We start from the raw sequence: 24746 nt of genomic DNA on the forward strand, positions 1-24746 counted from the left end.
TGAACTCATGGTCCTTCAGTCTCAGCATCCTAATCCAGTGGGATAAAAGTCATAGCCATGTCACCTGGTCAAGAATTTTATTCCTTCACTGAATGGAAGATTTTTATATTATGGATTAATATTTATTTGGGTGCAGAAATTTGATGTTGAAATATTATTTTAATGCTCAGTTTAGTAAGAATCTATACACCCATATATTCCTGTCCAAATAGGGATGGGTTGGCCCTGGGCAGGCTGCCCTCTCTCCCTGCTCTCTCCACCCTCTGCCTGGAGGTGAGTGCAGTGCCAATTCTGTCATTCCTTCCAGTTTAACCAGCTGTGAGGAAGCAGAATTTTTCTTAGTTCTGTCTTATTGAGTTTTCAGTACCTTAATGTTACCATTAGTGCTCTATCACTGGAGTTCTATAATGTACAATGTGTAGTTTCTCTGCCTCAGTTGGTTAGACTCCTGTGCTGTCTGAGTCTTTGGGTCTCCCAGTTTCCTTCCCTGTTCCTGCTTCAGGAACTTCACTTATTTCCAGTTTCATTTTTACATTTTTGACAATGTCATTCTATTTTTAAATTTGGTCCCCAAGTGTGTACCCTTTATAATTTTGTACCCTTTATAATTTTGTACACATAGGGAAATTCTCAGGTTATTGATTATGGGTAAACTGCTGCAGTGTGAGGAGCAGCTGTCTCACCATTCATCCATTTACCCTCCTACCTGTCTATCCTTTTTTACTTCCATGTGGCTATATATTGCTTTTCACTGAATACCATTAGTATGAGCATTTTTCTGTGTATTTCCATGTTCTTTGAAATGGATTTCAGTCATTTTCTCATGGAATTTATTTTTAGGTTATATTTTTATCTTTTAATTTTTCCTTCAAATGAATTCATTTATCTTTGTAAAGACTGCAGACATCTGCCCTGAGGTAGGGTAGCCTTCTTGCCCCCTATTGCAGTTTGATGGAAGAGCCCCCTTTTTATAGATGTATCATTATTTTTTTCCTTTGAATTTAACTTATTAAGTATATCTATAGAACAGGAAGCATGGTGGATTTTGAGAGATAAATTCTTAGGTGTCCCCTCCTGGACACAGGGAATGAGCCTTTCTGGTGCCACATTTCAGCAGTCAGAGTCTGGCTCCCAATATGGGAATGTGATTACCCCTTTGCAAGTGGGTATTTATTCTGAACTGTGAGTGAGGCAGGCTCTAACCTGAGCTGGTTCAAATGTTTGCTTGTTCTTTCACTGAGTTTTTTTCTAATTGTCATGTAATTCGTTTTTTATGCACTTAATACTTGTACTTCCTGATTGTCGTCGTCGTCTTCTTCTTCTTCTTCTTCTTCTTATTATTATTATTGTCTGAAAATGAGTTGACAGAGTAAAAGTGTGAGGAGGCTTTGCCCAAGAAGCCCGGACCTTTTCCCAACTGATTTATGCCTGGCTCCCTCCTTCCCAGTCAGGCCTGACCAGGCACACACCTTCTCTGAGGTCATGGTAGGCTGCCTTGGAACCAAGGCTGTAATTCCTCACATATGCCTGGGACTCTGTGCCCAGAAGAGCTTCCTAGCCAACAGGACCTGCTATGGAAAGCCAGGCTCAGCTCTGCATAAGTGGAAATGTCCCCCTGGTGGGGCAGGTCCCCTTGCAGGGAGGAAGTCCTGCCTGAAAAGGGCTTTTGAGAATACCTTGTCTTCCTGGCCTATGTATCAGGAGTGTGATGCATCTCCTGTCAGTCAGGGCCCCAGAGTGTGCATATTTGTGTTGGGGAGAGAGAGGGGTCTTGTGGAGCCTTGGCTACTTAGCAGACAGCTGGTGGGAGGGGGTGGCCTTCCACAGTCTCAGAGGCCAGTATCTCTCACCCTGTGGAGCTCAGAATCCATCTCCAGGACTGTGTCTTCTCTGCTGTGTGAGGCCCAAGTGGCTCTGGCTCACATTTGTCTCCCTGTGACCTGCAGGTGCTATGAGGTCCATAAGAAGGATGTCAGGTCTCCCCAGAAGGCGGAAAATGGTGAGTGTGTGGGGCAGGTCTGGTCAGGTGGGAGGTAGGCTTGTTACAAATGATGGACCAGCTGTGGCTGGCCTCTGGCCTCCCACTGTCATCTCTATAGTCAGCCAAGAGTATCTGAGTCAGATGCTGCTTTAGCACAGCCCTTGATGGCCATGGTGTGGGCTGGTGCAGGTAGGTTCCCAGTGTACTGCCTGGTCTGCAGCCACTTTGGCAGAATCCTCTCTGCCCAGCTGGACCCCAGCCCTAAGTACTCAGTGTGAAGTGAAGGCAGCGGGTCTCAGGGGATCCTGCCTTAGGTGTGGGGCTCCTGGGTAGAAGATGCTGGTCTGAGGGATCTGTGTTTCTTCTCTCAAGGAGTCACCCTCCTTTCCCCCTCCTGTGCCCTACCAGGGCTTTTGGTACATTCTTAATATTCCTGTCCTTTTCTCGTATTTACAGATCTGACTCTCCCTCCAAGTTCACAGCATTTTCATCTCTTTTTGTGAATTTCCCATATGATGAAAGGAGAGAACAGTCACCTGGAACTTCACTGTTAAGAGAACTTGTGCCCCCGCCCCCTCTCTCTCTCTCTCTTTTTTTTTTTTTTTTTTTTTCCTTCCCCAGGAATTGATACCTTATCAAATTGTGGAGAGGTTTCCTTTGGACCCCTGACAGGGTTCCATGTTTTCAACCACTGTATTGCCCCGCTTGTGGCTGTGTCAAGTCCTGTAGGCTGCCCTGTGTCCTACAGGAAGCAGGCAATTTTAGTCCCTGGGTCAGCTCCTTCTAGAGGACATTGTGAAGTGTGTCATTCAGCTTGAGAGGGGAGCAGCTGGAGGCCCTTATGCTGAGGAATCTCTTGGAATAGGCCTCATCTATACAGCTGCCTCCTAGGGACACTGTCTCCCCCAAGCCCTGTTCCCATTCCTTGGAGACAGGTAGACAGTGAGCCTGTGGATGCTGGTGCTGAGGGGCCAGGTCAGCAGTGATTCCTGCCCTTGCATTCTCTCACAGTTGTGAAGGAGGAAAACTCTCCCAGAGCATAAGGACCACCCACCCCAGTGCAGTGCTGTGCAAACCTGATAAGACTTGTAGCCTGGAGTCATGGTCAGGTCTCCTGGGAGGGTGATCATGGAGTGTTTCAGTGAGCAAGACCAGGTGTGAGATGTCCAGCTGGCAGGGACCTTACTGCCCCTTGAGCCTGACACATCTGTGCTCCCTTAGCACCAGCCCTTTCTGTCACTTCAAATTTGTCTGCTTACTTATCAGAGACCTAGGTATTCCTTAACTGTCAAATGTATTTATTCAGGGGTGAGGTAAAAAAAAAAAAAGAAAGAAAGAAAGAAAGAAAAAGAAAAAAAAAATCTTCTTTTGATCATTGTTTTCATTGGACTTGTTTTAGGACTTTAAGAAAAAAAGCTCCTAATAGGTTATGTTTTGTTATTCTCATTTCCTTTGTTGTGCTGAGTGTCTAACCCAGGGCAGTAGTTCTCATATATTCTCAAATTGTCCCCCTCCCCCATTTGTATTAGTATATTAGTTATATATAATATTAGGGTTTGTTTTATTTATTTATCTTTTTGCTGTCACGGATTGTACGCAGAGGAACTTTACCACTGAGCCACATCCCGGGCCCTTTTTATATTTTATTTTTAGACCATCTCCCTAACTTGTTTAGGGCCTCACTACATTGCTGAGGCTGGCCTCAAACTTGCATCCTCTGCCTCAGACTCCTCGGTTGCTACTGTTACAGGTGTGTACCTCCTTGCCTGGCTAATGTTGGGTTTTATTTTTTACATAATGTGCAAGCATTAGGTTGGTGTAAGTTACTCCACTTCAGTCCCCAGTAATTTTCCTTTCTCTCCTACTTTCTTTCTGTTTCCTTACCTCTACTCACTGGACTTCCTACTATTATATATATATATATATATATATATATATATATATATATATATATATATATATATATATATATACATACACACACACACACACACATACATACATACATACATATATATACATATATATATTTCAAATTTATGCTTTATTGATCAACATAATGGTGGAATTCTTCATGATATGTCATCTATGTGCGTAGGATGATCTGTTCAACTCCACTCCAGTGTTCTCTCATTTCCTGTTTCCTCCCTTATCTCAGTCTCTGTCCTCTTCTTCACCTCCCTCTCTTCTATTTTCACGGGATCCTGCCTACCCCACTTTTTGTCCTGATTTTGCTCTAGCTTCCACATAAGGGAAAGAAAACATTCAGCATCTGAGTTTCTGGCTCTCACTTATTTCACTTAGTATGTTGTCTTCCAGTTCTATGCATTTTCATGCTAATGACATACTTTCATTTTTTATGACTGAGCAAAATCCCATTGTGTATGTGTACCTCATTTTCTTTATTCTTTTTTCTCTTGATGGCATCCTGGGCTGGCCTTGGATTCGGGGAACTGTGGTGTGACTTTATCACTGTAGCATGTTGATGTTGCACAGGGTGCTCAGGCTGCTCCCTGCAGGATGGTGCTGAGTCCCAGGGTTTGCAGTAAGGACTGAGGTGCATCATGAAGTTATGTGAAATTTGAGGCTGTTCCAGGGTCACGTTTGTTCTGCTTCATTTTCCCTGTTTCCATGTGGAGCAGCTCCACTGCTATTTGGCTGACCTTCTGCTCCCTGAGGCTGCTGTCATTTCTCTTCTACATGGTGTTCCAGGTACCATTACTGCACCCTTGATTACTGCCGACTTGAAGTGAGCTTTGTACTCATGAAGTGCTAGTCAGACTGCTGTTCTCGTTTTCAAAGTCCTGTGGTATTCTGGGTCCCTCGTAATGTTGAATGACATTTTCAATTTCTAAAAAGGAGTCATCACCCGGGATTCTGATGGGTTTAAATATAATTGGTAGTTTCTTTGGGAGTATCACCACCTTAATAACATTAAACCTTTGGTCCATGAGCATAGAATGGTATTTATTTGGATGTTGAGCTACTTCCACCAAGCATTACAGTTTAGAAAATAAGTTTTATAATTTTCTATTTGCTATTTATTATGTATGTATTATATATTATTATTATATTGTTTATTCTTCTATATTTATTTTTTGAGTGTCATTGTAAATGAACTTTTTAAGTTCCATTTCAGAATTTTATGAGTAAAAAGTTGATTTTTTTTTGATTATTAAATTTATGAGTTTTGTTTATTAATTTTTTCACTCCTGACCTTGGGAACACGTCTTCCTCTTGGGTGCTTCCAGGTTTTGAAAATCATGAGTGCTGGTGCGCTGAACTTTGTAGGGCAGGATGTCATGTGGACCTACATTGTGAACTCATTTGGGTTTCCCCAACTTTGCGAAATGGCTTAGGGTCCAGGAGCCACCGCTCTGACACATGAGATAGGGTTGATCACTTCAGCCTGTGACAGTTGAGTGGCTGTGGGCCTGTGAGGAGGTTTGTGTGAGGCCTCTGTGTGTTAGAGCCCTGGGACTTCTCAGGTATCGATCTCCCCCATGTCGAAGGCTTTCTGGTAGGTTCAGCAGTGAAGAAACCCTGTCAGATGTCCTTTTACACTTGTAGTAGAGACTGTAGGGAGCAGGAAGCCAGAAATACAAGGCAAATGGGCACTGTGTCAGGCAGTCACTGTTGATGGGGTGAGAGGTGGTGAAGGGTGCAGAGGTGTCCCTCTCTCCTCCTGTCTTGGTGCCTGTGGCAGCTGTCTCAGCCCATGAGTGGGTCTGAGTTTTTACCTTTCCCACCTTTATATGGTGGAGTCCTTGGTTTTGCCTCAGTATCTGGTGCTGTGTGAGTCAGCCCTGAGGTCTGGAATGCTGTGATTTTGTTCCTGGCTTCCCTGGGAGCCCCCCTCTTGCTGTGTTGTCTAGAAGTAGTGAGAGCAGGAATCCTTGACTTGTTTTTCTGTCATGGAGACAGGGTTTTGTTCTTCTGTGTAGCCTTAGGTTTTATAGATCCCTGTGGCTTTTTAGGGTTTTTCATTCTTTTCCTGGTATGTGCATGTTGATGTCATGAAGATGGGTTTGATTTTTGTCAGCTGCTTTTTCTAGGTATCAAACCTTCTCCAGAATCATGATGCGCCCGTGTTTTCCACATTTCTTTGGGGTGCCATTTCACTCTGTTGGTGGTATCTGATAAAGGATAAAATTTTCAGTTTAATGTTGATTCGCTTTTAAATTGCACATGTGGATGAGGTGCAGTGAGTTAGTTGCACATCTGTTCCAGTGTGTCATGATAAGATTAGGGCTTTAGCCCTTCTGACCCTTACATTTATCATTTCTGGGTGTCTGTGGACTACTCCCCATGCTTTATTATGAAATGCACAGTGACATGTTGTGCACTACATGCTCTGGACACTCTACTGTTCTGGAGAGCAGTCCTGCTGGCCCCTCCTGAGTGTATTTTAGTACCTGATACACAGTCTGCTCTTCCAGTCCTGCCCTGTCCCTTCTCCTCTCTCTTCCTTGCTTCTGGTGACTACTCTTGTACTTTCTGTGAACTGAACTTGTAGCTTCTCTGAGTGAGTTTGTACACACAGATGTCTCTCTGTGCCTGGATTGTTCCACTCAGTGTGGTGTCCATAATTTCACTCTCATTGCTGCAAACCATACGACTGAAAGCCATTTGGTGAAATCAAGTTCATCTATTCTTTCATGAATCACATGGATGGAACAATATCCCCAAAACCATTCCCAAATCCATTGTTGTGAGATTGTGCTGTAGTGTTGTGAGATTGTGCTCTGCATTGTCTTCTAAGAATGGGTGAGGTTCACCTCTTCAGGGCTTTGGTCCATGTGGATTTCATGTAGACATGTGCCGTGAGGGGAGGGTCTGACTTCAAGCATCGACATGAACACACAGTTTCCCGGCCATTCATTTTCTTGAATTTTTGTTTGCTGTGCAACATTTTTTTCTTCTTTTTCTGCATGGGTCAGCAGTGTCCTGGTCCCCCATTTTCCCCTATTGTTTTATATGTTTGCCTTTAAACCAGTGCTACTCTGTCTTTGTTAGTATACTTGGAGGAGGTTTTGAAAGCTGGAAATGTGGTGCTCTGCAGTTTATTTTTTTTTTCTTCTGTTGTTAATTTTCTTGTATTTCCATGTGAACATTAGAACGATACTTCTTACTTTTATGTAAAAAATGTCATTGTTATTTAGAAAATGATTGAACTGACTTCATGGTTGATTTTTGTGTAGATTACAATTCCTTTTGCTTGCAAATACCAAATATCTTTACATGTATCATTTCCCTGAAGTAGTTTGTAGTTTTAGTTGTGTCAGATTTTGTGGATAATATCTTAACCTTTTTTTTTTTTTTTTTTTTGGTTAACGTGGTTTTCTGCTCCTGCTGCATGTCCTGGCTCTTTTCCATTTCAGTTGTGCATTTATTCATATCACTATGCACCCACACCCTCTAATGTCCCATCTATTTCAGGCTACTTTTTGATACATTTTCATCTTTTAAATGCATTTGAATTTCTCATTCTTTATTATTGCTTACTCTTCTTATATAAAAATCTTTTTTTTCTATTTCTCTAGAAAAAAACATTTTGAAACTGTTTTAGTTTTGTATTTCACACCAGAATGTCTAATGAATTAACATGTGTGCAAGTAATGACGAAAATAATGCATTTTTTTCAGTTTAATACCATTTTGTGTTGACTCATCTTTAAAATTGCATGTGAATGTTTCCACTTCTCAAAAATGCATTCTGTCATGAGTCAATTTTTTATATGAATTTCAAACCACTGAAAGCTTTCTTTTCTCTTGGTCCCTCTTATGGTTCATCTCTTTGCTAACTATAAAGAAAGGAACAAAGAAGGCTTGTGGGGAGCCACTCCAAACACACACACACACACAATCACACACACACCTTTAAATCCTGATGCACCAAGAGGATCCGAAAGATCACTGTAGTCTGGTGTAATAGTGTCATGACTGGTGACTCGGTCTTTTCCCTCGTTCAGATAATAACATATGGCACTGGGAGTGGCCCTAGGAATAGGGTGCACCCAGAGGGTGCACTGTTCCCTTGTAATCCTACTTCTTGCCTCATTTGAATGGCTTCTTCCCATTAAAAGGGTTTAGCACCTGCTTCTCTCTCTTTCCATGGACCTCTAAGGTCAGAGGAGCCATGACAGGACCCAAAGGAAAAGGTATTTCTGTCTCTGATTATTTTGTGCAGCCCAGTTCACTGGACTGGGTGTTTTAGTCATGGAATACAACAGAGACTTACCCATATAATGCAGAGGCAAGAAAGAAGTGGCTGCTCCTCCTAGCACCATGTTTATTTATCTCCCAAGTTACATAGCTTGTTGTTACCATGACTACATTATGATTTAGCCTTACTTTAATCCCAAGTGCTAACTAACTGACATAAGGTCCAGGTTCATATAAACACAGAACCCCTTTTCTCTAAGGACATCACCATATAAATTAGATAGTGAGCCTGTATAGTTATCTTAATAGCTTCAAAGAGAAATTGCTGGACATTCCAAACACAGGAAACAGAGCTCCTGTAACCGCCCCCCCCCCCCCCCCCGGCCCCCAGGAGTTTGCTCACCAGAAGAACGCTTCCCTGTACATTTCCACGGTCAGAATACCTACAGGTAACTCTATGCTAGCTGTGTCCAACAGTATTATTTAAAGTTCTTTATTTATACTCAGGTGTCACTTAAACATTCTGGTAGTTTATATTTAGGCTGTGTCACCATTGCACATACACCACAGTATATTCACAGGGTCCTAGAAGGAATGGCTGTTACATACTAGGCTGTCTCATGTAAGTGCTTCCTAGGGTCCAGCCCCACACAGCATTTCACTTAACAAGCTACCAAAATTGATCATGCATTAGGTTTGTTTGCACCACCATCACTACAAACACTGCAATAATCCCTTTTCTATTGATAACCATTTATATGTAGCCCATTATTATCCAAAAATATCATTGACCAAAACATCATGTGGCACATGACTGTATATGATGTAAGACAACAATCTGCTATCTAGAACATATTGACAGGTGTTACACATTTCTTATTCTTATTGGGCTTGGACAAGTACCTTCCATTGATGACTAGGAGTTTGGTTTGTGAAATGTCAGAAGAGTATTTGGCACTTTTCCCATTATATTTTGATATTAATTTGAAGATATTACAAGTTGTTTATTGATGATTGTTCTTGTAATTAGTAGGTTACATTTGATCTGGAATAAAGCACCAATATATTCTAATTGGTTGTCTTGGTTGTAATCACACAGGTTGAGCTCAATCCACCATTGCCATGTTGTGACCACCTCAATGAAATGTTGCCTATCATGAAAGCTCTTAGACTTTGTTTTCAGAGCGTTCTTTTTCTTTTTTTTAATGGATTGGTGATCATTGATCGTGGAGGTTCTACATTGTATGAGTGGGACAAAATAATACAATTTCCAGAGTAAAGCAATCATTCATCACTGCGACTCTGTGTAAATGCTTAGTTTGGTGAGATCCTGTCCAAATCTTTACCTCCTTCTATCAGCTAAAGTACAACTTTGTCAGTAGGCCTTTCTCAGGATAGGTACTGACAGGAGAACTAATCTTAGGTCTCTTCTGCACATGATATAGTAAGGCTTCATTATTCCATGTATTAGACATTCACCATAAAAAGATCTTAGGGGTGACTCAGTAGTATGCCTGAACTAAAATTGAGAAGGAATTTTTTTTTTTTCCTCTGCTGATGCTTTCCTGATAGTTCAGTTCTTATATTGGAATGCCTGATTGGGGAATTGAGTGCAGACATAGTACAAGTTTAACAACCATATCATATACTGAATATTTGGAGATCACAATTGTGAGAGCATGTCACATATTAAGAATAGAACCCTCATGCTGACTTTCTGTCCTGGCCTGCACTACATTTTTGTGGGGTATTTTAGAATTCAGTTGTCTTCGAGGATGTGGCTGTGAAGTTCACCCAGGATGAGTGGGCTTTGCTGGAACCTTCCCAGAAGAGTCTCCATAGAGATGTGATGCAGGAAGTCCTTAGAAACCTGGCTTCTATAGGTAAGGATGATGTTTCATTACATAATCAAGGATAGAGCACCTGGGAGGTTTTTTTTTTTTCCTTCATGAATTTGGAATGTGGGAAAGGGAGTACTTAGGGGAATAAATTGGGTCTAATGTCATTGCCCTCTGCAGCATAAATAAAATCCTTTTTTCCCTCTTTTTAAATCTTTTTAAATGGGTGCAGTATAGTTGTCCAAATTGTAAATCCTATAATGCATTCTGAAATCATGATGATTCTAATGACTTTTCTGGGACTACATTTCAGGAGACACATGGGAGGACCAGAACATGGAATATCAGAATACAAATACTGAGAGAGACGTAAGGTAATTTGTACTCATATGAGGAAACCAAGTGCTTTGAGGGAATTCTAGCACATCCTATAATTCTACAAATAAGCAAGAAAAACAAGCATGAGATGAATTATTCTTTTTACACCAAAATGAACTTTAATGTAAGGTAATTGTTTACTGTTTTAAAAAATTATTGACTTATTGACAATGTCAAAAAACTTCATTTATGATAGCACTGCTTTAGTAGCAGTTGTGGTGAAGCAGTCTTATAAAGTAATTGTTATATTGACTTTCAAAGAGCATATAGTATAGACATAACAGAAAACCCATACTTTCCCTGATATTGGTAATATAAGTCCAAAGCCTATTAATAAATGTAAAAGTATTAATTATCCAACCATAAATTGTGCTTATAATTTTTTTTTTTTTTTTTTTACAGAAGTCATATGGTAGGCTCTGGAAAACTTTGAAAAGGTACTCTGTGTAAAAACCTTCAGTGAGATTCCAAATCTTAGTCTTAAAGGAACATTTCTGCTAGTCAGTTCATGTGAAAGCAATATGTGTGGCCAGGTCTTCACATGTCACGTTTTCCTTAATAGGCCCATCTTATCTCACTCTGCAAACAAACCATATGAGAATGAGGAGTGTGGAAGAAAGCTATATGAATGTAAAGAGAAGAGAAAATCCTCCATTTCTTTCACAAGTGTTCCATGCCACGTGTCAGAGCACACCATAAATGGACCTAATGGAGGTCTGACATTTGGAAGAGAGTTCAGTTGTTCCAGGTGTTTTAAAAAATATCAACCATCTCATACTGGAGAGCAGCCACCTGGATGTAAGCAATGTGGAGGTGCCATTACTATTTCAAATAACCTTCAAATGCATGTACAAACTCCTACTGGAGAGATGACTTACAGATGTAAACAATGTGGGAAAGCCTTCACTCATTCATATTCTCTTCAAATACATAAACAAACTCATACAAGAGAGAAGCGCTATGAATGTAAAGAATGTGGTAAAGCCTTCAGTAAATTCTCCTACTTTCGAATACATAAACGAACTCACACTGGAGAGAAGCCCTGTGAATGTAAACAGTATGGTAAAGTCTGCACATGTTCCTCTGAACTTCAAGTACATGAACGAATTCATACAGGAGAGAAGCCATATGAATGTAAGCAGTGTGGTAAAGCCTTCACTCGGGCTTTTCACTTTCACTCACATGAAAGAACTCATACCGGAGAGAAGCCTTATGAATGTATACACTGTGCAAAAGCCTTCTGTACATCCTCTTCTCTTCATATACATATACGGATTCATACAAGAGAGAAGCCCTATGAATGTAAGCAGTGTGGGAAAGCCTTTCTTTCTTACAGTACACTTTGGAAGCATGAACAGATTCACACTGGGAAGAAGCCCCATGAATGTAAAGAATGTGGTAAAGCCTTCACTTCTTCTTATGAACTTCAAGTACATATAAGAACTCATACAGGAGATAAGCCATATAAATGTAAGCAGTGTGGCAAAGCCTTCATTCGGTCATCTTGCCTTCATTCACATGAAAAAACTCATACTGGAGAGAAGCCTTATAAATGTAAACAATGTGCAAAAGCCTTCACTACATCCTCTAAACTTCAATTACATGAAAGAAATCATACTGGAGAGAGGCCCTATGAATGTGAACAATGTACAAAAGCCTTCACTTGTTCTTCTTCCCTTCGGATACATAAACGAACTCATACCGGAGAGAAGCCCTATGAATGTAAGCAGTGCGGCAAAGCCTTTAGCTCACCTGGTACCCTTCGCATACATAAAAGAACACATACTGGAGAGAAGCCCTATGAATGTAAACAATGTGGGAAAGCCTTCACTCGGTTATCTTACTGTCACTCACATGAACAAATTCATACTGGAGAGAAGCCCCATGAATGTAAAGAATGTGGTAAAGTCTTCACTTTTTCCTATGAACTTCAAGTACATAAAAGAACTCATACTGGAGAGAAGCCATATAAATGTAAGCAGTGTGGCAAAGCCTTCATTCGGTCATCTTGCCTTCACTCACATGAAAAAACTCACACTGGAGAGAAGCCCTATGAATGTAAACAATGTGCAAAATCCTTCACTACACCCTCTAAACTTCAAATGCATGAAAGAACTCATACTGGAGAGAGGCCCTATGAATGTGAACAATGTACAAAAGCCTTCACTTGTTCTTCTTCCCTTCGTACACATAAACGAACTCATACCAGAGAGAAGCCCTATGAATGTAAGCAGTGCGGCAAAGCCTTTAGCTCATCTGGTACCCTTCGAATACATGAAAGAACTCATACTGGAGAGAAGCCCTATGAATGTAAACAATGTGGGAAAGCCTTCGCTCGGTTATTTAACTGTCACTCACATGAACGAACTCATACTGGAGAGAGGCCCTATGGATGTAAACAGTGTGGTAAAGCCTTTTCTTCATCTAGTAAACTTCACAAGCATGAGCAAATCCACACTGGGAAGAAACTCTATGAATGTAAACAATGTAGTAAAGTCTTCACTTGTTCCTCTGAACATCAAGTACATAAACAAACTCATATGGCAGAATGTAAACAGTGTGGAAAAGCCTTCACTACATCCTCCAAACTTCAAATACATTAAAGAACTCATACTGGAGAGAAGCCCTATGAGTGTAAACAATGTACAAAAGCCTTCACTTCTTCCTCTTCTCTTCAGCAACATAAACGAATTCATACCAGAGAGAGGCCCTATGAATGTAAGCAGTGTGGTAAATCCTTTACCCAGTCCTCCATCCTTCACTCACACAAGAGAACTCATACTGGAGAGAAGCCCTATGGATGTAAACAATGTGGGAAATCCTTCTCTCAGTCCTCTACCCTTCACGCCCATGTACAAATTCATACTGGAGAGAAGCCCTATGAATGCAAAGAATGTGGCAAATCCTTCACTGCCTTCTCTTCCCTTCGAAAACATAAGCAAATTCATACAGGAAGGAAGCCTTATGAATGTAAGCAATGTGGGAAAGCCTTTAGTTCAACTGGTACACTTCAAGCTCATGAAAGAAATCATACTGGGGAGAAGCCCTATGAATGCAAAGAATGTGGAAAAGCCTTCACTGCCTTATGTTACCTTCGAAAACATAAACAAATTCACACTGCAAATAAGCCCTATAAATGTAAGCAATGTGGCAAAGCCTTTATTTCATCTACTAAACTTCACAGACATGAAAGAACTCATACTAGGGAGAAGCCCTTTGAATGCAAAGAATGTGGAAAAGCCTTCTCTGCATTTTCTTACCTTCAAAAACATAAACAAACTCATACTGGAGAGAAACCCTATGAATGTAAGGAATGTGGCAAAGCCTTTAGTTTATCTAGCACCCTTCACAGACATGAAAGAACTCATACTGGGGAGAAGCCCTATGAATGTAAGCAGTGTGGCAAAGCCTTTAGTGCATCTGGTACCCTTCGCATACATGAAATAACTCATACTGGGGAGAAGCCCTATGAGTGCCAAGAATGTGGAAAAGCCTTCACTGCATTCTCTTACCTTCAAACACATAAACGCTCTCATACTGGAGAGAAGCCCTATGGATGTACAAAATGTGATAAAGTCTTCACTAGTTTGTTTAAGCTTCAAATACATAAACGCTCTCATACTGGAGAGAAGCCCTATGAATGTAAGCAATGTGGCAAAGCCTTTAGCTCATCTGGTACCCTTCGCACACATGAAAGAACTCATACTGGGGAGAAGCCCTATGAGTGCAAAGAATGTGGAAAAGCCTTCACTGCCTTCTCTTACCTTTATAAACATAAGCAAACTCATACTGGAGAGAAACCCTATGGATGTACAAAATGTGGTAAAGCCTTCACTAGGTTGTTTAACCTTCAAATACATAAACAATCTCATACTGGAGAGAAGCCGTATGAGTGTACACAATGTGGTAAAGCCTTTACTACTTTGTCTAGCCTTCAAATACATAAACGATCTCATACTGGAGAGAAGCCCTATAAATGTAAGAAGTGTGGCAAAGCCTTCACTTGGTTATCTAACCTTCACTCACATGAAAGAACTCATGCTAGAGAGAAGCCCTATGAATGTAAGCAGTGTGGGAAAGCCTTCACTCAGTCCTCTATTCTTCAGGCACATGAACAAATTCATATGGTAGGGAAGCCCTATGACTCTAAGCAGTGAAACAAAGCCTTCACTAAGTGCATTGAGTTTTGTACACATGAAGGAATTCATGGTAGAGAGAATCCATATAAATGTAAACAATGTTGAAAAGCCTTCACTACTTTAACTACCCTTCAAATACTTAATCAAAATCATACTGGAGAAAATCATGATCCGTGTGAACACTGTGGGAAAGCCTTTTGTTCATCCAGTTAACTTTGCTCACATGAACCAACTCATAGGAAAGAGAAGTCTTATGAATGTAAACACTGCGTGAAAGACTTTGCTTCACCCGTTGAACTTCACTCCCATGAAAAAACTCATACTGGAAAGAATGCTTACATGGGTATGTAAACGTTGTGGTAAAAGCTTTAGATGTTCTGTTTATCTTCATGTGCCTGAGCAGACTCACACTGGAGAGAATCTATGAATGTAAATAATGTGTTAAACCATCATGGTGGGGTCGTGGCTCGGTGGTAGAGCATTTGCCCGGCGTGTGAGGCACTGGGTTTGAGTCTCCTCACCACCTATAAATAAATGAATAAAATGAAGGTTCATCAACATCTAAAAAATTTTTAAAAATAAAAGGAAAAATCTTCATGTTTTTTTCCCCTTTCCCTTCAAATACATGAACAATCTCAATGGAGAAAGGCCCCATGAGAATAAATGGTGTTGTAAAGCCTTCAGTGGTTTGAATTATCTTCGAATACATGACAAAACTCATGCTGGGGTAAAACCTTGTGAATGTAAACAATGTGGGAAAACCTTCACTTATTATAGTGGGCTTTAGACACATAAAAATATATTGGAGAAGAGCTCTGTGAATGTAATGATATGGTAAAGCATTTATTAGTTGTGTATATCTTCATGTACATGAATGAACTTATTGGAGAGAGACCTCCAATAAGTACTTTTACCTCATGTAAACAATGTGGTACAACTTTTGCTCATTCTAATTCAGTTTGAAAACTCATACCAGAGAGAGACTGTATGAAAACAGTCTGGAAAAACTATCAGGATTGTCACTCTCTTTCAAGGGTGTAAACACACTCATACTGCAGAGAAAACATGTAAATGGAATCAATGTAAAAAATGTTTCCTTATTCTTTTTTTTTCTCTCTCTATATATGTTTGTTTTAGTTGTAGTTGGACACAATGTCTTTATGTTATTTACTTATTTTTATGTGGTGCTAAGATAGAACCCAGGGCTTCACATGTTCTAGGTGAGTGCTCTAATGTTGAGCCATAACTCCTGCCCTCCTTTATTATCAGCTTCAAATTATAAACAGATTCATACTGGATAGAAGCCTAATGAGAGTCAATAATACGAAAAAGCCTTCAATTAATCTTGCTATTTTCAAATATAAGAACGAACATTGTATATAAAAAGCAAATTCTTTATTTGTTGCCGTGGCATTCAAAAAACATGAAATAACTTGTATTGGAACAAAGCTATATTAATGTAAACAATCAGAACAAACATATATTAATGTAAACCCCTTTGGTGCAGTTCCTCTAATAATCGTTAAACAAATGGTAATGTAGCAATGCTATTTGAATGCAAAAATTCTGGCAAATGATCCAATTTTCCTCATCATCTTCAAGTGGAGGATTCACACTACAAAAACTCTGAACATTAACGAAGTGGTAAATCATTTTTTCCTGTTGCTTTTAATGCTATTTTACTCATAGTGGAAGAGAAACCCTCTAAATGTGTGATATTTACTTCTTATACATGGAAGGTAGTGGAGCAAAGGAAGGAGTGAAAATGTCCAATTTTATGGTTCCTTTGAAGAACAAAAAACTGTTGCACAGGTTGAGAAACTCTGAACCAGAAATCTGATAGAGCCTTCACACATTCCAGTTTTATTTATGTTTCAGATTTCCATTTCACTCACAAAAATACCAGAGAAAACTCAACCTAATAGAGGGAAGATTTATTTTGGCTCATGGTCATATAAATTTCAGTCTGTCATCGACTGAACACCTTGCTTTAGGCCTGAGGTGAAACAGAACATAATATGTGATGGCATAGTAGAGAAGGACTTCTTACCTCATGGCAGCTGGGAAGGAGAGAGAGAGAGAGAGAGAGAGAGAGAGAGAGAGAGAGAGAATGAATATGAATGAAGTACATCACTAGTTGCCTAACAAGTTTTTATTGTGCAGACTGTAGTTGTGGTCTTTCTATTTTCAGTGCTTCTACTTCACTTGATAGTGTAGTGTGCACTTGTGATAGAGTTCACATCATTTGTGCCTAATGTTCCAGGTACTTATTTTGAAAGGAAGATGAAGCAATGGTGCTAGCTTCTGATAAAGCATGGGAGAGGCTCTTCTGAGGGCAAAATCCCTAGTCAGTGTGTGGGCTTTTTTTTTTTTTTTTTTTTTTTTTAGCAAACTGTTTAACAGCATTCCAAAGGTCTTATGAGAAGGATTGATGGCCTTAGACAAAAATCACTTTGCATTTTGTACAAAGCTTAATAGCAATGAATCACATTTCCTGAAGATTGAGATGGTGACTTCCATTGTAGGTTATTGGGCAGCAAAACTCTTTCACCTAACCACACAAAACATGAGCACTACTGGGGATAAGGGGAATATATTACCTGTTCAATCTGAAAGTTTGCATGAATACCCTAAAATTTTCAGAAGCAATTTTTGTAGAGAGAAGAGTAGTTATGTGTAGTGTGCGGTTTTAAAAACTTAATTATAACAAATGACTTGGCTTAACAACACCCTTGAATGCTACTTGCTATGCCAGTATCTCAACAATTATGCTGATCCCTTGGTATCAAGGTACAGGATGGTTCTTCCCCACCCCTCTTTGTTGTTTGTAAGTGTCAAGAATAAATATGAAGTGTGGACATAGAAGAATAAAGAGCAGTCCCGTGCACCACTGGCCAAACTTTCTGTGTCAAGGAGAAGGTGAAGAGATGGAAGGCAAAAGGTAAGAGGGGACAGCCATGGAAAGTGGAAGGAGATGGGGAGAGAGCTAACAGATCATACCCTTCCATGGCTTAGGGGTCAGAACAATGAACTGGAGTCTTTAAAGGTTTGGTCTTATGTGTCAGCATCAGATGTCTCTGTTCTTATTTTCAATGAATCCAATTTCCTCGGGATAAGTGAGAACAATATTGGGATGGGTGTTGGAGCAAAGTTATTGACATTCTCAAATCTGGATGGTAGGTGGAGTGATGATATAAATATTATTAATACATTTGACCTGGTGTTTCAGTTTCCTTTTGTGGCCACTGAGCCCAGGGTAATGGGGAAGAGTGTCCCAGAAGGAAGGACCCACATCCAAATCCTGAATGCCACCTCCTTGTTCCATGGAATCTGCATCATATACTAACTTCATTCTGGTATATTCAGAGGCAAATTTTTAATCAGAAATTACATTAGTGGGTGAATAATTACAAATTAATTTTGACTAAATATGCTTTATAATCAGATGATTCATTGAATCCACATTTCAGTAATTTATTAATAGTAAAATGAATCATTAATTTGAAAGCACTAACAAGGTAAGAAAAATTTGTAAAATTTTACAAATTTGTTAAACTAATTTAAATACTTAAATTAGTTTAACAAATTTGTAAAATAAGACTCAGAAATTTCAGGATAAAATGTTCTTAAAATCGAAATATGTTCAACCGGAGAAATGAGACAAATCAGTGGAGCAGGCTAGAATTCAAAGACAAAAACCCACACAGATTTAGTCCTTGACAAGTATGACAAAACATTGGAGAAGAGATAACCTGTTTTCCAGCAGCATTTTTTACAAAGGCTATCTTGTAAAAGATTGAGACTAGATCTCTCTCACCTTGCATAAAAGTCAATTCAATATGGATCAATGGGCTATGAATTAGAGAATAAACTGCAATGCCTAGGAGAAAATAGTTAACACTCCAATGTAGCTGCAAGCAACAATTTTTTTTTTCAGTAGAATCCGTGAAGATCAAGAAATTGAAGAAATAATATGAAGAGTTAATAAATGTGATTTTATCAAATTCTAAGTCTTCTGCAAGGCAAATAAAATATGGAAAACCCATAGGAGGGGAGAAAGTCTTAGGTAAGTTCCTCTTTGAGAGAGGAGTAATAGTATGCATAAAGATCTCTAAAATTTTATAATAACAAAACCCCAGTGAATAAATGAACAAATTAATTACTTTTAAAAGAAGAAAGAATTGTATATTTTATATACATTATATGTATATATTTATGAAAAAAGTTTACCATCTTTAAGAATTAGGGAAATTAAAATTGACGTTTTATCTCACTCTGGTTAGAATGACAGTCATCTGAATACAAAACATACTGGAGAAATTGTGGAAGAAAACTGATACTTTCAACTATTGGTGGGATTGTACATTAGTACACTCACTGTGATGTCATTAGGAAATTCCTCAAAACACTATGAATGGAAAACCCTATGACCCAGCCATACTGCTCTTTGATATTTATTGTAAAATAAGTTGTTAGGATATTATAGTGATGCATTCATACCCAGGCTTATAGCAGTGTGATTACAAATATGCAAGTGGCCTCAATGTGTACCAGTGGATAAATGCACAGTAGAATCTTATTCAGTCACAAAGAAGAATGAAATTGTCAGTGTATGGAATTGACAGTGTATGGAAGATGGAAATATATGTTAAGTTGAAAAAGGTCAAACTCAGAAAGTCAAGGCTCATGTTTTCTCTCATGTGGGAGTTGGGAAAGAAAAGAGATATGTACTGGCAGATATCACAACAATCACGGGGAGATTAGTAGAGAAAAAGAATCAGGCACAGGGAGGAGGGAAGGATAAGGAAAAAGAATAAATGCTGGGAAATAATCATGACAAAGTTATATTGTTGTATTTTGTGCATGTATGATAACCTAATAACATACCCCACCTGTATATATTAATTCTGATGCACTAATGAACATACGGGAAAAAAGAAAAGGTCCATATCTAACCTGCAGTCTCAGTGTCTGAAGTTCTCTTCATCCCCATTCTTTTCTCCTGTTGTAGACACCCGTAAGGAGGAGTTTTTCCTCTCATGCCCAGTGCTATCTGGGATTCAAGGAGTGAATGGGAAGGCAGGTAGTGAATGAAGGTTGCACATTCCCTCTGGGGTACCTTCATCCCCATATTTGCAAACACTAGCCAGTTCCAGGAGAGTTACTCCCTACCTGCCTTTCCTGACCTATGCTGGGTTTTGTTGTCTATCTACTTCCTCTACTTGGATCTAGCAACTCATGAATGTGCTATTAGCATCTAAGCAGGTACTCCAAGCCAGTCCTCCATATGTAGGGCACATGATATGATATTGATATGTGTATGTAATTTCCACCCCCCCTCAGGAAGTGGTGATGTAAAGTGAGAACTTACTTTATTCTGCTGAGGCATATGGGAATTACCATGGCCTTGGCACAGTTTCATGTTAACCTTCATGAGTTTTTTTTTTTTTTTTTCCCACCGTGGAAGAGTTTTGGGGAGCTTTTATACCTATGGAACAAAAATTATGCATCAGTAGGTTTATTAAATTCTTCCTTGGGGTCTTTATGTAGGCAAGCAAGGAGAAGTGCTATATAGATTCAGAAATTATCTTGTAGAGTTTCTAGCTTAAAGATTGCTGTAGAGAAGAGGTTGGCTAAGTTTAATGATACATTTTTTATAGCACAAGGATGTCAGATCAGATATAAAATGTGAAAACGTATTTTAAAGGCACTCATATAGTACAAAATAATTATGGTTCTTGACATGCAGTATTCTTCCCTTCTCAGTCATGAGGGTCTGCTCAATGAAGGCCTTACACTGTGCAAGATCTCCAATACATATGCAGCTTTAGAGAAGTACAGCTTCACAGTGGACCCTTTGGGCTAAGTACCACAGTGTGCATGCAGAGTTGAAAGTCTCCATCATAGCATTAGATAGAGAGTCTGAGAGAGAGGAATGTAGTCTTCAGGAAAAGGAAATAGTTTTAAAGCCATAAAGGAAGCAATCCCTGCATGATGTTAGTGGTACTAGCCATTGTGAGCTCGTTCTCAGCTTTAGTCATTTCCATCTTCTGCATCTGACAGCATTTCCCTGCAACATGAAATAGGTCTAATGTATCTAAAGTGCCAATGATCAAGAGTATATTGTGAAGAAAACGTAGTGAATGATTGGTTAGGCATCCAAACCAACCCCCAAATCCTTCATATATTATACTCTAATGAGACTGACAATGGTTTTCATGTAAGTACACTCACCTATACTTGATGAATTATTTTATTTGATGTTTGGAGTATTTAAAATAATTATCTATTCATTCTAATTTTGTCTCCTGGCCAATTTGAGTCTATGGCCATGAAGTCATGTTCAGGGGCTGGGTCTAAGAAAGGTTCATCTTTAATGTCCAAATTTTTGTAACTCTTATTCTCTCTATGTATTATTTTCATAAGATTCAAAATATTGGGAAATCCCATATGACAGTCAACAGAGTAGTAGTAACTGTGAGGTAGCTAGAAGTCAATATGTCATAGTGCTCCCAAGAATTTTCTGCATCTAGTGATAGTATTTACATTATCTGGAATTTTGAGTCCATCATATTGTTCCTATAAATGTAGTTTATAAATAATATTGTACCACAATGACAAGGAGTGGATGTCCACACAGATTTGTTGCACTAGGAAACAGGTTCAGCTGCAATAAGTTGACCATTATACTTGTCATATGAAATTTGTCGTAACTTACTGTCTCCAGGAATAATGATAAAACTGTTATGCGGTTGACTAGATTCACATTAGCATGCTTTCTTTTTTCTTTGCATAGGAAGAAGGTTAATTTTGGCTGGAAAGCTTTGGTATATGAAATAAATAGATTCCCAAAGGGGAATTATTATGGTTTGGATCTGTGGCATGCCCCCAAATTTTCTTTTAATGCAGGAATATCCAGATGTGGAATGATTAGATTATGAGTGATGATCTCATCGGTCTATTCTAGTTTGGATGGATTGACTGGGTTGTAAAAGGTAGGTGAGGGGTGAGTCACTGGGAGCATGTCCCCAGGACATGCAAACAGCTCCCCTGCTTTTTGACCCACCATGACCCAACCAGATTCCATCAGGTTGGCTCTTTCACCAAATCCTACTTTCTCACCTTGAGCCCAGAAAGACACAGTCAACCATGTGTAGACTGAAACCTCTGAAATCAAGAGCCCCAAATCAACTTTTCCTTCTCTACATTGTTTTGTTGTGTATTTTCATTGAAGTTATGCAAAAACTGACCAAAATATACTTCCTCTTTAATAGATGTGGTTTTGACTTGTGTTGTTCCACAAAAGTTCATGTGTGAGACATCGGAAGAAAGTTTAGAGTTGAAATGGTGGAAGATGAACATTTTAACCTGATCAGCTCATTAATCCACTTTAATAGTTTAACTTGGTGGCAACTAAGAATGTAGGGTGTGGCTGGAGGAGATAAATAGTTGGAAATGTGATTCTGTTTAATGTTTTGTCCTTGGTGAGTCTCTTTGTCTTTCCTGATTGCTATATCCAGAGCTGCTTTCCTCCTCTAGGCCCTTCTGCCTTGGTGTTCAGCCTCACCTTGGGCCCAGAGCAGTGGAGTTAGCTGTCTATGGTCTGACACCTTTGAAACCATGAGCACCAATTAAACTACCTGCTGTAAAATTGCCATCTGGTCTTTCAGTCATGGCAGCAAAAAAGCTGATTAAAATGGTAGATTTAAAATGTGGATTTACCCAAATAAAACCTGGAATTTTTTGTTAAATGTAGTGAAATAATAAGAGAATTATTAATGTAAAATTTGAATCTTTCAAAGTTTAAATTTTGGTTCCAGTAAGTTAGAAGATGTCAGTGAAAAAAAATGTATTTGTAACAAAACATGATTAATGTGAGGACAATGTCATAATTTGTATTTAAATGAAACTCTTGAGTTAATAGCATTATTCTTAACATTTAACAAAATATGTCAAGGAAAATCTTCTCACTGGATCATGCATAGGGCAGATTGTCAGACCCGCTGACAATCTGTAATTCCTGGTACAGCAGAGATGCTTAAGAAAGACACGCACACACACGTCTTTACTTTTTTCTCTCCTTCTTTTATAAAGCATTGTTAATTAAAACAAGGGGAAAGAAAAAACATCCTTTCCTCAGCTTAATCCTTATAAGCATGGATAAACATTCTCAGGAAAACTTTGTTTAAGGTCACAGTGCTCCATATTTCTTATCAATTAACTTGTGGTTAGTTATTTCCAGGCATATATATATATATATATATATATATATATATATATATATATATATATATATATATAAATTTTACACTTGGCAGAACATTCTTTTCTCCTGTCTTAAGACAGCAACAAGGACACAGTTCAAAGAGTTCATACTTTCTCACAGAACTCCTTGTTTTGCTAAGCACAGCAAAACTTAACTGTGTGCGTGAGCTCACAGTAGATGTTATGTATGGTAAGACAAAAATAAACAAGAGAGTAACATTTTCTGTGAACAATTTGCACAAAAGCAATTTAATGTTATTCACTCTTCTTTCTCCTCCTCCTCCTCTTCTTCCTCTTCCTCCTTCTCCTCTTCTTCCTCTTCCTCCTCTTTCCCTTCTGAGTCAACTCCCCCAGGTTTACACTACAGGAATGACAGCTATCAGATTCTAGCAAGGCTAGGTAGGAAATTGATTTCTAAAAGCTCAGAGCTTGTGCTTCAGGTTAAGCATTGTGTCAATACCATTGTTTCTCCAAGCAAATAAAGATGAATATAGGTACAGACTTACTAAGACAAAATGAGGGAGATGAGGTTGTGGCTCCATGGTAGAACTTGCCTAGCATATGAGGCCCTGAATTCCATTCTCAGCACCACATAGAAAAAAATAACTAAGATAAACATTCTGTGTCCATCTGCAACTAAATATATATAATATATAGAAAAACAAGGACAAGATGTCAAGGAAAATTTCCTTAAGCAGACATAATTTTTAAAATATATTTTTATGTACATCCAAATAGATGCCTTTTCCATTTTTTTAGTGATTCAGTCCACTTTCCCTCCCATAGATACATACTGTATAAATGGAAATTTCCCTTATAGACATCATTTTTTAAACCAAAGTATGTTAAAATATGCTGAAACTAGTACTTTTTGAAATCACATTTGTATAGGTCATTAGTTTTCCAAGCTTCCCCCCCTCCCGCCTTTGAAAATTAAACTCAGGGGAACTTGGCCACTGAGCCAAATCTCCTGTCCTGTTTTTTATTTTATTTAGAGACAGGTTCTCACTGAGTTGCTTAGCACCTTGCTTAGGCTGAGGCTGGTTTTGAACCCATGATCCTCCTGCCTCAGCCTCATGAGCCTCCAGGATTTCAAGCATGGGGCTCCACGCCCAGCTATATTTTCTTTTCTTTTGTTGAACTGTGTTAAGCAATGAGGCCCATTTTGCCTGCCACACAGTAGACCAATCCCTGGAAGGTGACTAATGTAAATGAGAGAGAACTCATTCAAGCAGAGTTCAGATGTGAGGAGGTAGGAGTAGCCTTAACTCTGCCTCTGAAGGATGGGGAAGTTATTATCATTTGTGTTTTGTTATCCTGTCCTTTTATAGGAGTGTGTTTAACAAATGGCATCATTAGCATGAGGTGGGGGGAGCTTTTGAATCTCTGATGTCAAAAGTTCACCACTAGACACATATACAATCTCAAGTGAAGAACTCATTGATTTTTACTTTTAATTTGAGATGGACAAGCTAACAGGGAGTGCTTTTCTAAAGCCATGACCCTTTACTTCTGCCTGAAGATGTTCTGTGGTAACCAGGCAGAATAAAGCTTGGCATGTCTGCCTTCATTTTGCTTCTTTGTCCTTTGTTACTATAAGTGTTGGGTTAGATACTTGCTCACGGCTTTCTCTGTTCCTTTGCATGCTAATCATTTAAAGAGTATTCACCTAAAAACTATATAAGTTTTTATCAGCCCCAGATTTACCTAATCTCTCTTTCCTCTCAAGATGGGCAAAATTGGGGTATTCCATTTCAGACCCCTGGAGAGGCATCTAGAGATTTGTCATACAGCTTACAAGAATGATGTAAGGCAGGCAGATCACCCACAGTGGGACTGCTTTCCTAAGCAGGAGCTGTCCTCTCATGGGGACTGAATTGCCTCTTCCAGGATCACAGATCTGGTACACAAGCATCCTGAGCACCAAGGGGAAATTGCCCCTAAGCATTAAAAAAATAAAAAATAAAAAAAAATAAAATAA

At 39.1% G+C, this 24746-nt stretch overlaps 2 protein-coding genes across 2 annotated transcripts; both read left to right on the forward strand.

Annotated features, from left to right (window-relative positions):
• The first annotated feature begins 1969 nt into the window (after nucleotides 1-1969).
• LOC139705841 (zinc finger protein 709-like) lies at nucleotides 1970-12930 on the forward strand. The gene is given in 5 exon segments (XM_071612743.1): nucleotides 1970-1999; nucleotides 9902-10028; nucleotides 10297-10330; nucleotides 11263-12728; nucleotides 12731-12930. Coding segments are annotated over 5 exon segments (1686 nt in total). The 3' UTR covers nucleotides 12760-12930.
• Nucleotides 12804-14518, forward strand: LOC139701367 (zinc finger protein 709-like). The gene is made up of 2 exons (XM_071612744.1): nucleotides 12804-12911; nucleotides 13040-14518. Exons 1-2 carry the CDS (start codon nucleotides 12804-12806, stop codon nucleotides 14516-14518), a joined length of 1587 nt encoding a protein of 528 aa, XP_071468845.1.
• Nucleotides 14519-24746: the final 10228 nt, after the last annotated feature.

The sequence above is a fragment of the Marmota flaviventris genome, chromosome 5 (assembly GCF_047511675.1).
Source record: "Marmota flaviventris isolate mMarFla1 chromosome 5, mMarFla1.hap1, whole genome shotgun sequence".
Lineage (NCBI taxonomy): Eukaryota > Metazoa > Chordata > Mammalia > Rodentia > Sciuridae > Marmota > Marmota flaviventris.

Bases quoted from the DNA above. Each gene is read 5' to 3' on its own strand.
- LOC139701367 (XM_071612744.1), top strand. From the start codon at position 12,804: ATGAGCAAATCCACACTGGGAAGAAACTCTATGAATGTAAACAATGTA. The intron at 12,912-13,039 runs GTAAACAGTGTG...TCTTCTCTTCAG, and splicing joins ACAAACTCATATGGCAGAAT to CAACATAAACGAATTCATAC.